Source organism: Martes martes, assembly GCF_963455335.1.
Source record: "Martes martes genome assembly, chromosome: 2".
Taxonomy (NCBI): Eukaryota; Metazoa; Chordata; class Mammalia; order Carnivora; family Mustelidae; genus Martes; species Martes martes.
In genome coordinates, this window is record NC_137889.1 from 158,366,941 (window position 1) to 158,381,940 (window position 15,000).

The 15,000-nt window shown below is 35.0% G+C and overlaps 1 protein-coding gene across 1 annotated transcript in view; it reads right to left on the reverse strand.

The window, feature by feature from the left end:
• Positions 1–2,431: 2,431 nt before the first annotated feature.
• The window catches only part of DHX15 (DEAH-box helicase 15), a 58,095-nt gene continuing 45,526 nt past the window's right edge, over positions 2,432–15,000 (reverse strand). Inside the window, exons 11-14 of the mRNA XM_080796173.1 lie at positions 12,155–12,277; positions 6,653–6,843; positions 4,197–4,366; positions 2,432–3,003 (exon numbers count right to left, since the gene is read on the reverse strand). Of these exons, the coding sequence (XP_080652299.1) occupies positions 2,886–3,003; positions 4,197–4,366; positions 6,653–6,843; positions 12,155–12,277 (602 nt within the window). The 3' untranslated portion in view covers positions 2,432–2,885. The remainder of the gene's footprint in view (positions 3,004–4,196; positions 4,367–6,652; positions 6,844–12,154; positions 12,278–15,000) is intronic.

The window sequence follows — 15,000 nt, forward strand, 5'->3', positions numbered from 1 at the left end:
ATGCCTTAAACTTATGTTAAAATTAACATGAGCCAAAAGTACGCTGTGGTGGTTCAAAAGGTTAATGTAATCATAAGCTGCATTAACAGAAGTGATGTCATGTCTGGTCCCCTGAGAAATACAAGTTCCATGGCTCTCTGCCCAGTTTAAACCACAGAACTGACTATGGTCCAGAGAGTATCTAGCAGAGGTTAATCAGGGATGTTCAAGATATCTAGAAACGGTATCAAAGAGAAGGGTGAGGGGAAAACAGGCTATTCAGCCTAAATCAGGGTAAAGGAAGAGGACAGTTAAGCATCTAAATAGCATCGTGCAGTAAAACAAACATCCTTATTTAACTAACTTTGCTCTAGAAGCAAGAATTAGAAACAATTAGTCAGAAAGAAAAATTTCAGCTCAGCATTTCTAGCAGAACTATTAAGATGTCTGAAAGTAATGGTTTGCTTTAACGTATATGAGCAGAAAGGATGGCCATTAAAATTATTCAGAAGGGAAACTCAAGGTGTTTGTGTTACCTTACAAACCTGAAATTCTAGGACTAAGTCATATGGACTTATGACTCATAAGGGATGTGGCTTAGTGGACTGATTGTAGAGTGTATGTTATCCTCTCCTATTCCCCCAAGTTGTGTTCATTTCTTCAACTTATAGCCAAAGGCCTTCCTTTCTTATGTTACATTCACAACAAAAAGTAGCTCTACTATTTTGAGAAGTGAGGAGACCTCTTCAGAAAAATCTTCAGTAAGATTTTCTGAATTATTATGGAAAAATCTTTAAATTTAATTTTCTTCTACGGGACCACTGGGGATTCATTTGGTAGTTTTAACCACCTATGTAAACAAGGGAAATTGTAACTGCTTCTGTATTCTGCTGCCAAACCTATGGAAAAGGAGTTAGAGGACACAAATTTTAAAGCCATTCTTTTGCCAAAAACTTCAGTGCACAAGACTCAAAGCTTTGGTCAGATATGGCCAGCCTCACAAAACTTAACGGTGCAGTGGGCGTGACAACGGACTGAAAGAGCTCAACCTGCTCCACTGTTTCCATGGCCACTCCCAGTGCACACTCATCACTTATAAGATGGAAAGAGTACTCACTGTTCCTAGAAACTCTGCCAAATGCCAAACTTCCTTCTTTACATCAGAGCTCTGCAACTTAAGTTTCTCTTTAAGAAAACCTAATGGTCTAATTCAGAATTTTAAAAAGCAAAATTAAACAACATATACACTACACCGAGATCTATTTAAAACTAGGTAATGGTCAGATTATAAAAATATGCAACTGGGAAAAAAATGCAACGTAATACTTTGGCAAAAGCTGCCTGCTTAGGAGAAACAGTCTGACCAAGTGCCGAGACTTTCTTAATATAAAAAAACTCTAGCAGATAATCTGTCAATACTTAAACTGGGATAAATTTTTGACTTTCTTAATATAAAAAAACTCTAGCAGATAATTTGTCAATACTTAAACTGGGATAAATTTTTAACCAATTTAAATGCAACCTAAATATTATCTCACCATGTACATTATCCCATGGGAAGAACATTAGGCACTTAGAGAAATGTATTAACTCTTAAAAGCCACCAGCATAATTTAATAACAGCTACCTATATACTAAAAAGTATTTAGCCTGAAAAACTTTAATTTGCCCAACTAACTCCTTTAAACCACATAAGATATATGCTACAAAATATATTTAAACTCTAACTAAAAACACCTATACGTTTCCTTTAGCATTTAAATATTTGTGTATGGGGGGGGAATAGAAGAAGGGAGTCCAGAAATTAAGGAGTACAGTATTTACTCTTCAAGTGAAAGGAACGGATTTATTACAGGTCCCTTGAGGGATCACACGAAACACCTCATTTGCTGTTAAAAAAGAGTTTTTAACTTGTCTACTACCTGTTACAGGAAACAGAAAGCCAAGTTTACATTTTAATACACTTTACTAATCACTCTTGTACACTGTGTAAAATATCCAACTCTAAGATCTACAATGTAACATCATTCCCTACTATTAATTTAATACAAATAAACATCTGTTTCAGAGGATAGGGTGTTTAGAAGGTTTCTCTAAGTATAATAAAAAGATCTGCTAAAAATGTGTAACAAATCAGCCTTATGAAATGAACTTTAAGACGAAGAGAAAGCTATTCTTCTGTTATTCAGTCCTTGGAGAGCCAATTTTGAATGAAAACATACACTTTTATCCCATTAGATCATACCTTGTTTAACCTAACAAAGCACCATGCTATTGTCTTAAAAATATTGCTTTAATGACTATTTTATCTAAGGAGCAGTAGCCTTTGTGGAAAGATGCTAAATACGAAATCATAGTATACTTACAATTAAAAAACAAAAAAGCCCCACAGTTGAGAAGAGAAGAAGCCATATTTAGAGAGACTAGAACAAAGATATCAAAGTGCTTTGGCTGAAATTAGTATAAATAGACTTTATTGAAGTCAGTGCCTCTGTACTGAGACAGAAGATTGTGTCTACATAAGCACAAGTTGTAACATTTCACAACTTCTAAAAGGAATGTCAACAATTACAACGATCATGCATACCATGGTCGATAATCACATTTTAGAAGCATTTTCAACCATTTCTAAAGAAATGCTTATAACATTGTTATATATAGAACTACTTTCAATAAACTGCAAAACATTGATCGACTTTTCCAGTATGAGCTACAGTGTCAACACAAAAGGGAGGCATAAATGTTTAATTTATGAAATCAGAATGGAATATTTACTGTAAAGAAAAATTAAAAAGCTTTCAAATAAAGGCCATTATTGAACCAACGTGAAGAGCACAACTTGAACTTTTGAGTTCATTCATCTTTTAAAGCTGTCCTCTGAATAACTTCAGTTCTAAGCACTGAATTCAGTACTGTGAATATTCCTTGGATTGAAGTTTGGCAATGATGCGGTCCAACTGTCTCTTTGCTTCACACTGTGGGAAATTGCTCATGTCATAATATTGAGGGGCAATTTTCACCAACCTGTCCAGAAGGGGGGGGAAAAATTACCAAATTATCATTTAATTAAAGACTAGAGGTGCTAACAGGATAGGAATTACTCATTAATATATTGATGAACAAAGGCAAATCTACAAATCCAAATCAACATTAAAACTGCAAACGCCTAATCCATACAAACACTACTTTTAGAAGTGCATTACTTTCACAAGCTGTAAAATTCTGATGTTGGACTTTCCATAACTTAAAAAAAAAAAAGCTCAAGACAAATCCTTTCAAAAACCTTTCTCACATTAATATAAAGATATTAAAGTAAGGTCTTAATTTCTTCACTCTAGGACACTATTTTGACCAACCTCTCCAAGGTTATAGTAGTACAGGTTCTATATGAGAAATATCTTTGCATTCAAATGATTGTATCTTCTCAAAGTTTACTAACCATAAATATAGATCTACACCCCAAAGAATTCACTTGACTGAATCTTTTTTAATGTTTAGCCACACAATTTTTTCTCAACAAAGAATTTAAGGTAAAATGGTAATGTCCTACACAAGTGTCAAAGTCATAAATCTGTGTAGGAAAGAAGCCTCACAATATCTAGCAAGTGACATCAACTAAAATTAGTGCTCTCAGTCCCACCATTCTTGGCTGACATCTCCTATCGTAAGTTACAGAATGGATTCTGGTAAACCAACCAACCAATCAAACCAAAAACCAGACATACAAAAGGGGAGTGGTGGTAATTTTGCTTAAAATAACACAATCAGTTCCTATAACAATCTATAAATCAAATATGCTAAGATACAAGACGTGTAGTTTTTATGTTTGCTTACTGACTCTCTTTAAAGCATCAACATATAAATAGTTCAGAGCTAGTGATAAAAGACTGTTTCAAGTACAGTACCAGGAGACTTGAGTTGATCACAACAAAATAGCTCCTAGGACACTCCTGAAGCTAGTCAACTGTAATTTTATATTTGGCTTCAAATCCTGCCCATGCCCATACCAACAATCCCACCATCCTCTTAGCAAAGCAAAGATTCTAAGAGATCAAACATACTATCAGGTCAAGGCCCCATACCTAAACACGGGAGCACATATCCTGAGCTGATGAGAAAGAACATTAAGTTCCAGGATAGGACTAGTGCAACAAAGTCAGATTCCATTCTGAGCAAAAATGCTAACAAAAACTGTGAGAACAAAGGGTGGTACTTACCATTCTGGCTTGATATCTGTACACGTCCGGATGTAATTCTTTGTTGTAAGAACAAACTCATTATAAAGCACCCATTCAGGCTTGTGGTCAAGAACAGTAGAGGGATGTAACTGAACCACCTGGTTATCTTTCACAGTTAAGTAATGCCCTGTTCGTTCTAAATGTGCCACCTGAAACCAAAATCCAGTAAATTAATACAATGCTCTTGATGTGCTACTTATAAAGCAAAAGTGGTATAAAGCTACCCATACAATTAGAACAGGCAGGCCTCAACTTTTGCTTTTTATTCAGGGGCTACACTTACTTATCACTGCCTTATAAAGCAGGGGATCAGCAAACTACTGCAGGCCAAATCCAACTCATTGTCTGCATTTGTTAAGGCCTATCAGCCCAAAATGGTCCATATGTCTTTAAAGAATTGGGGGGCGGGGACAACAACAAAAGAACAGTACTTGGTGACCAATGAAAATCATGTAATCTGAATTTCAGGGTCCATAAATAAAGTTTCACTGGAACACATGGATGCGGATTTGCCCATGGCCACATCTGCACTGCGAGGGCAGGTAGGGCTAAGCAGTTTGAACAGTGACCTAATGGGCCCATGGAGCCTTATATATACACTATCTAGTCCTTCCTGCCTTAATCTATCTAGAGTGGGATCCTTAGTGCCAGGTGGCAACTGTGTATTAGATGAACAATTACTGGAACGTTCATGATTAAGACGGAAAAATAAAGCAAAAGGTAGTCTACAAAGAAAATATAACATGAAAAGAACGGAGCAGACAAAGGTGCACGTGCTTCTTGCCTCCATTTCTTCTATCTATAATCAAACACATCAACTGGTGGAACTTATCTACTATTTAATGAGCTAACACTGAAACAGATGATATGCCTTTTCCAATTCTAAACTATAGTAATACGAAGAATGTGCATGAATGACAGAAATGAAGAATAATTAATAAAGAACAGAAAAATGAACTCAATTTCCTTCAATAAATAATTACTAAGCACCTACTAGATGCCAGGTACTATACTGGATGCCCTGTTTCTAACCAAGTTTAACTTTCAAAGAAGTAGAAATCTATACTGTTTGAGTATGGCTTTACCAATCTTTTTTGAATTATAAGCAAATTTAAGAATATATCAAAAAGAAGCCACTGTATATTAGTATATATTAAACAAATATTAAGAATAAAGTGTCTAAAGAATGAATTTTCATACCTAGCTTTATTATTTCCCTAACTCTAATGAGCATGGGATCTTATATAAGGTGCCACAATAAAAATTCTTACTGTTACTATTTCAACTACAGACTATGCACCAATCAATTCTTATTTTGATTTTGTGCATTTGGGTCCATTCTATTTATTCAGCTCATCTGGCCTTAAGGCAGGCCACATCTTGCTTAACAGACATAGCCAAAATAGAGAATGAACAAACAGGAGACAGAACTGATGATTAAAATCAATCCAATCACAAGTAATGGATTGATTTGTTTTCAATTTTACCACCAGGGAATGAGTTTTTAAACATAATTTGTTTAAAATCCCTTAAAATAGAGGCGCCTGGGTGGCTCAGTGGGTTGAAGTCTCTGCCTTCTGCTCAGGTCATGATTCCAGGGTCCTGGGATGGAGCCCCGCATCAGGCTCTCTGCTCAGCAGGGAGCCTGCTTCCCCCCATTCTCTCTCTGCCTACTTGTGATCTCTGTCAAATATATAAATTAAAATCTTAAAAAAAAAAAAATCCCTTAAAATAAATGTTCACTACGTTTACCTGACCAGCTGTACTTCGGTTAGTACAGTCCCCACCATAACATACTTAAAACTAAATGAAACATTTTAAATTATTTTTTCATCATTATCACTTAAAAGACATTTTTGGCTTTTGGAGCACCCAAGGGTCTCAGCTGTAAATATCAATGATCACTCTACAGCACTGTGAATGAAATACAGTTGTCTGAATATCTGATTTTGGAGTCTTTAGTTTCTATATGAAAAGGAAAGTGAACTGCACTTCTGGATCCACCCAGGGTACTGCCTTGTTTCAGCACAGTTTAGAACTATACATCTCCACTTACGACCTAGATTTAGACTTTTCAACACATTTATCAAAAGATAAGAACTGAAATTTACATTGAAGAAATAGCTGTTAATCTTACCTGAAAATGGCCAACATATCATTTGGCATAAAAAAGACTGCTAATTAAAGAGTAACCCATTTCTACATAATGGATTACTAACTTTGTCATTTAATGAGTTAATCTGTCACTCATTTATTAGACACACAAAATTTCTTGGTATATTATTAGTTCAGTCCAAAATCTGGACATAATATTTAAAATCAATATTCAGAGGCATTCTTTAACTTGTTTAAGTAGATTCAAAGGGCTGTTATAGAAAGCAAACACTATTCTGTAAACATTTAATTATACACGCATGCATGTATTATCCACATACCTGCATAAAATACCCAGTAACCAAAGCTTTTCTTATATTAATATAATAGTCCCTGCTTGTAAAGTCAGTACTTCGACGAGGCAAATTAAATCTGTCCATAATTCGTGATAGCTGCTGGCGTACATTATCTGCTGACATCAGGGACCTGTAGTTAATGAAGTTGTCATAACACCACTGAACCGATTCATGATCTACAAAGTTGGAGGGAGGGGAAAAAAGAGGGGACATGAATTATCCATATAGGAATATTATCTAATTAAAAAGAAAAATCATTATTAAGAATAAGCTAAGTAATCTTGAAAGGAGAATTAGCCACATCAGTGTTATAAAAGAACCACAATGTTACCAACTTTCCTAAAAATCTATAGTGAAGTTCAAAATCAGAAATAGCACTAAGGTTTCTGGCTACTGGATTTTGTGATTCTGAATAAAGTATTTTTGATGAAGTTACATCACCCATTAACACCCACCTGGTTGTTTCTCATATAATCTAACAGACAAAGATAGGTTGAGGGAATGTGATAAAATGTCATGTCTTCCTCATTTTCAAAGAAGGACAGCCTTAGATTGATTACCAAATACAATGTAGAAGTCGTAAAACTGAATTCAAATGACTACTACATAATTTTTATTTAACTACTTCTGAGCTAGAGCACAAATCTAGAGCTAAATATTTGTTTCACTGCAACCCACGTGCCTTTTAATGGAGGACAAACAAGATTTAAAATATAAGTGGTAAAGCACTCCTTAATCCAAACCACCAATTTTTTTTTTAACTCCTCCCTCTACCACCTCCCCTCTGGTAACCATCATGCTGTTCTCTATAATTAAGAGTCTGTTTCTTGATTTGATCCTATCTTATTTTTTCCTTTTGCTTGTTTTCTTAAATTCCATGTGAGTGAAATCATATGGTACTTGTCTTTCTCTGACTTATTTCACTTAGTATTATACTCTCTAGCTCCGTCCTTGTCACTGAAAATGGCAAGAATTCATTCTTTTTTATGGCTAAGTAATATTCCACTATACACACACACCCCACGTCGTCTTTATCCATTTATCAATCAATGGACACTTGGGCTGCTTCTATATGTTGACTATTTTAAAATACTGCTGCTATAAACACAGGGATGAATGTATCCCTTTGAACAGCAATGAGCACAGGATGATATATGAAGTGCTGAGTTACTATACTGAACATGTGAAACTAATATTAACACTATATGCCAACTAACTAGAATTAAAATAAAAACTGGAATAGGGGCACCTGGGTGGCTCAGTGGGTTGGAGCCACTGCCTTCGGCTCAGGTCATGATCCCAGGGTCCTGGGATCGAGCCCCGCATCTGGCTCTCTGCTCAGCAGGGAGCCTGCTTCCCCCTCTCTCTTCCTGCCTCTCTGCCTACTTGTGATCTCTGTCCGTCAAGTAAATAAATAAAATCTTTAAAATTTAAAAAAAAAAACTGGAATAAAAAACTAAAGAGCTAGACTATAAAAGTAAAAAAAAAAAAAAGAAATACAAGTGATGTAGTTTATAAGGATTCTGGAATCCCCACTCATGTTTAATAAACCAGTCTTATTATTATTAATAAACAAAGCTAAACACTTCAAATAATTTCACTGCATGTATTTATTATCAAAGGGATATTTCTCTACTGATGAATCCTTGACAAGCTTCCAACCAATCCACTGTTTGCTCATTTAAGCAAAGAGCTCAAACTGCAGCATAATATAAAATACTATACAGAGACATTTTTATGTCCCGGAGAGTCACAATGGAAAACTTCATCATTTACTTCATAGGCCTTTTGATAAATAAACCTAAGAGGGTTACTGTGAAATGGGGGGGAAGGAGGAAATCTTAAAATCAGAACTATGTTAATCCTTCTGCAGCTTCTGTAATATACATTAATCTTTGGCACACTCTTTTCTCCTTAGTTCTAGGATTCTACCAATTGTAACATACAACATTTTAATTGCTTTTCAAAGGAACAACATATATTAATAAATATTTGCTCATTACAAAATGCAGCCATATTTCAGAAAGGATGGGTGAGCAGGTGAGGTAGTAAAATGGATCTTTAAAGAACTGATGTGTTCAAGTCATTAACCCATCTAGAATGAGAATAAGTATCCATGTGACATTTAAAACAAAGCACCAAATATCTTCAGGAGATAACACAAAGAGAATAAAGTATGCTTTAGAGGCATCCTCGCTTATGCTGGTGCAATGTACGGAGCTGAAACGCAATGGAAATGTCCACACTGAGACAGTAAGAAAGGCGGCCCTTGAAAAGGGCAGCTGATTTGCATACTCTGATCTGAAGTATAGCTTTTCTGAGGTTCTGAAGTTCAGAATTCATATCCCCTAAAGAGAATACTCTTTAGGGTAACAAAATGGCAATTTTAAGTGGTCAAGATAAACACTATCTGGGAGTACTACAAGTACTTTCTAAATTTGTGAGAAATAAGTTGATAAGTGGGAAAAATAAAATCTAAAATTGGAAATATTTTAAAATAATGCTAGCTATAAATTTCTTAACCAATACAGTAGAACTACTTTTAAGATCTAAAGTCAAATCATTTCAGAGTGAAATCAGACACGCAGACAAGGTGTTCCAAAATAATTTAAATCTAGTTGTTTCTCAAAAGTGTTATTTCAGAGATGCCTGGGTAGCTCAGTCAGTTAAACATCCAATTCTCAACTTCCGGCTCAGGTCTTGATTTTAGGGTCCTGAGATGGAGCCCCACAATGGGCTCCAAGCTCACGGTGGAGTGTGCTTAAGATTCTCCTCTCCCTCTGCCTCTACACCCCTCTGGTCACGTGCATGCCCGTGCGCGCTCTCCTCTCTAAATTTATTTTTTAAAAGTATTATTTCAACATATAGTATATCAAGATGAATTTCAGCTTTTCTATGTAATCAGCCACTGTCATTGTCTCTGATAAGATAGTTCCTCTTGACCAGTATCTGAAACGGTTGCTATGCTTAATGTTTCAACTAACAATAGAACATAGCATCATTTAAAAATCATTAGTGAAAACATTCCAAATTCAATAAAGGGATATGAAATGTCCAAATATTATGTAAAGATCTGGAAGTCTGATATTAATTTTTAAACAGCTCCCTTTATTTGAAAAGATGACAGGCAGTAATTGAAGGCTAAATCCTTTGACTACTGGGGACACTTCTATCAAATGTTCATTCTGTTTCCTTTGACCTTATTTATTACAAGTATATGGAATAAAAGGTCTAAAAACACCCAACAGCTTACCATCCCTATGGCAGTGAGAAGCATGCAGTAGACAAGGATCAAGCATCTAGAGAATGGATGCTACCTCTCTAATTCAGGACACTCCTTCTCCTAGTCTTACTAAGTGGTAGGATAAAGCTTTTATAGATTACCTACTGTTCAATATTTTCATAGAAAGCTCCCAACTACCAATATGTACATAAAGAAAAAAGTATTATTTACTAATTTTATCACGTGAAACAGGAAACTCAAATTTCAAAAACTGAATTTTTACATTCATACTTAAAATCTAAATACACAGTTCTGTACTATCAAAGCTCAACTTCATTCTCAAAGCAACTGATGAAATCCAAATACACCAACTGCTGCGCTTATATAACTTAAATAACTTTTAATAGTTATTTAAAGAGAACTTAAATAACAAAATAATACAATCTCTTAACTTAAAAGAACATTAAAATGTCTTGTGAGACATACATGGTAAAAACTCATGCTGCTCCATTAGAAATCTTTTAATTTCCACTTAAAACAGTATTTTAATGATATCAAAGGATTTTGAGAACCAAGATGGACATGAATCTGCTCCTTCTCAAGACCTTCCCCTCTGCAGCCTCCCCGTCAGTTAACAGGTTATGTGCCTGGTGGTCACATAGTCCACCACCACCATGACACCACCTGTTTGACACACACAGGAATATACTGTATTTCTTGGATTGACTTAACCTATCAGGAACAGTCTTTAACATTATGCATTATCAGTACACTGGACACAAGAGGGATAAAATAAAATGTTCTGAAGTCAACTGTGTACTGGCCTTCATTTTTTATTTTAACCTGATATTTACCAATTCTATTCAACTCATAGCGAAGTTCATGTGTAACACACAGACATGCAGCACTTTGGCAGCTATGCTCTTTGTTCCACTTACTGGCTCTGCAGCATTTTTGGACTCTGAGATAAATAAATTCATCCCCACCCAAAAGAGATGTGCCAAAATGAACAGACCATTTTAGGAGTGTAAACAGATTTTTAGAAGATAACAAAAATGAGTTACAAATAAAACGACGTGAAAAACCTGAATTTGAGCCACTGTATTTCCTTGTTCTCAAACAAATGGAAAAATGTTTTTCATGTCACTAAACAGTCTCTGAAAACGATTTAAAGTTAGAACAGGGCAACTGGATGGCTCAGTCAGTTAACTGTCTGCCTTCAGCTCAGGTCATGATCCCTGGATCCTGGGATCAAGCCCCTCATTCTGGCTCCCTGCTCAGCAGGGAGTCTGCTTCTCCCCCATCCCACCCCCGCTGCCCCCGACCTGTGCTCTTTCTTTCTCTCTCTCTTTCAAATAAATGTAAAAGAAGAGAAGAGAAGAGAGAAGAAAAGCTAAGCTAGAACAGTATAGCATAAATTACTGAACCAGCTTTTTATTGGTGGGCATTAAGACAATTCCCCCCTACCCTTTTTACTATCATATATAATTCTGGGATGAAATCTTTTAATTATATCTGTGTCCACTGGACACTGAAAAATAACTTCATAGATTATTTCTGGATCAAAGGGTGTGAACTTCTTCAGGTCTCAGTGACATAAAATCTACTGCTTTTCAGAAAGACCACATCAATTTATATTTCCACCTCTAGTGAGGATTGCTACATTAAACCCACTCCTACAGAGCTCAGGACTATTTTTCTATAACCTTTGCCAGTTTTATAGGTGAGAAAATGGTACATCTCAATAATAATGCTCTTGAACTACAAGTAGAGTTGATCTTTCTCCTCATGTATATGGACCACTTATAACCTGAGAATGATCATTCACATCTGCAGCCCATTTTTCTATTTTGTTAGTTTTATATTTACTTAAGAGCTATTTATTAGTAAAATTATTAAGCATTAAAGATTCTATAAATGATACAAAACTATTCACATATAATGAATGAAAAGAAATAGGGAAAAAAGGTACATAAAAATTATAGGTCAGTGGTAAGTATTATACTATTTTGTATTTTGTTTTTATTGCTCTGTATTTTCCAGATTTCTATAATCGGTATTTTCCCCCTGATTATAAGTAAACAACTTTGGAAAGGACAGACAATTTCTATTTTAAATGCTAGTCAGGAGTTTTTTCTAAAGTACCTCTGGGTTTCTAATGTAAAGTTGTCACAGATAATAAATGAAAGTAAGATGAAGAAACATCTTATATGCTGCAAGTGACATTTAGACAAAAGAGTGCCTTCAATCTAATTTACACTTACTTTGTTTAAAAGCATGGTAGACATTCAGCAGTGTCAGATGATCTCCATCTATGTGGGCAAATCTCATCTTGGCTTCATCTGCGGCTTTCTTGGCCTCCGTGGGGCGAACAAAACACTGTGGGACTAAACAAGGTTGGTATGGGCCCAACACAAACGCCCATATCGATGAGTCACGCATTCACAGATAGAGGAACAAGGCCTAGCTAGGTCAGTTCACAGAGCATAGGGCAGGGCAGGATGGCCTCCAACTGCATCTTGGACTGTTTACTACCTTGATTTGGTACATCAACACCTAACCACATCTGTAAGACAAGAGGGTTTCAAAGCTACAGAGTACCTGATTATTTTAACTAGATCTAAAAGTAGGCATCAAACAGCTATTCTGAAGGCCATCAAGATACTAGAAATAGAAAGCTCGACTTATTTCAAAAACCAGTGCCGATAGCTCTACCAATAACCAGAATTATGGTGTCAATAGCCTTTAAGCTAAATGTAATTTTTCAAAAGGCCATCCACTAAATCCATTGAATGGCTATGGAAGTTATGAGCTCTATTTGCCCACTGCAGGGCTAAAAACAACTTTCTAACCAGTCTATTGCCACATTTCTATTGTAATTTTTTCCCTAGTGCTATGGCTATTACCAACTGGTGGGTATCACTATTAGCACCGGTGAGCAGAAGCATATGTAAACATAAAAAATATCATGAAATCTTGGGTTTTGATGATAGCAGTAGTGGTGGAAGGTTAAACCGCCTTTGAATTAAGAAAATTCAAAAAGGCTGCGGATATTCAGCCTAGTTTTCCAGCATTTTAATAAAAATATTAGAAAATGACGTCCCAAGTTAAAAAAAAAACTGTTATTTGAATCAAAACCTCAATATAAAAAGCAAAATTCAATATTTAAAAAGTTGACAATTAGTCTGAAACAGTCATTATTTCAAGGGTCACCAAAATATGTAACTACAGTATTTGTTTAGAGCCTCAATGTTAATTCACATAAAACTTTAAGTTGTTACAAAGCGTGCACTACATTTTTAAAATACAACTTTCCTTAATTCACTTTAGCAATTCCATAGTAATAAAAGCAGTATGAAAGTAAAAATACTTAACAGCTTGGGACTTTGTCAACACATTTTTAAAGCTCTTAAAACCTTGTCAATATAAAAAAGTATAAATGATCAGTCCAGATAGAAGATAATGGGAATAATCAACAACAAGATCAAATACAGTATCAAATTACTTTCCCATACAGTTTCCCCTTTAAAAAGATACCAAAGAAGCCAAATAAAGACAATGACATACGATCACAATAAATATAAATTAAATGTCTTGCTTAATGTAACTGAAGCAAGGTAATTCATAGAAGTACAGAAACCTCTCAAAGATGTGAAAGTAAATATGAACTAGCTCCCAGAATTAACAGTGGGAATAAGTAGCACCCTAGAAGGCCCTTGATTGTACTATTTTGTATCAGGACCTGAAAACTTCAAAAACTATTTAGATGGAAAACAATGCAGTATAAACTCGGCAAGCTGTTTTTGTTCCATGACTTCTTCCTCTCCCTTTAACATTCCCCCCCCACAAATGCCATGCTTAATAACCACTACACATAAATGTCCATAATTTTGATGTGCTAATAAACCCCTGTGTTGTGCAGAGCTCCTTATTACAAATAAGAGATATAGTTGGAAGATTTCAACTGCGTCACAATGACCAGTTTTTTAAAGAGCTAGTAATCTAGACTCGTATGATGGTAATTATATATTATCCCTGATAAGAGAAACAGGAAGAATAAAAACTGAGCAGAAAACAAATAAATACACAGACAATCTGTTAATCTTGCCCCACACTTTCTCTGCAAACTAAAATCTTGGGTAAATACCAACTGGGAGCATCTAACAAAAACACGTAAGAAAGGCAGACAACAACCTACCACCACCTCCGCAAGTGAAACTACAATTTTATTAAAATGATTCGATACTGCCCTGCCCATCTGCTCTGAGTCTGATCAGTCATAACTCTGCAAAAAAACATTTTTAGCTAGTTCTTAAATAAAAAATTCACACCATTAAAACATACCATACATCTAAACTAAGCCAAAATTTTATATTTAGGAAATTTTTCAATTTATCCTTTAATTCTAAATAAGATTTTGAATTATTTGAGGTATTAAGTTATAATAAAGACGAACAAACCACTCTGAAACTAAAGTCATTCTCCCCAGTACTGGAACTAGTAGTATAAAGTACTTTGATCATCAGTAAAAACATGAAATGTCTTCTATTTTTAGCTATAAGAATCAGTGTAAAGTTGTTAATCATATTTCTTCTTTTTGGAAAGTCTAATTTCCAAGTTATAATTCATTTGTGGATTACGCTTTATTGTTAACTAAAAACAGCATGATCTGTTCAGCCTAATGCTCCAATTTCCAAAATTAGCAATATTATCTATTAGATATATTTCTTTTATCAAGTGTTTTCTGCCATTGTAAAAGAATTCTCATCTGGTTAGATTTTAAGCCTAAAATTACACATAACTATTTCTATTTATTTGATACTAACTTTGAAATTCATGTTTGCTTGACTGCCACTAGAAAACATATTTATATATGTAGGAAAAGCTCAATTTAAATGATAGTTTGGGTTTGTCCCAGGCTCACTTAATAGTGCCAAGTACTAGAACGAATTTCTTCTTGTGCTTTCAGTAATAAACCGCAAAACTGATGAACCTACCAAAGAACTCCGTTACAATTGTGTTCAGACTTGTTCTTTTCTTATTGCAATTTTTATTCGCACTCAAGAGAGCCAATGCTTTTACTATATTTTGTGCACAATTACTTTACTTT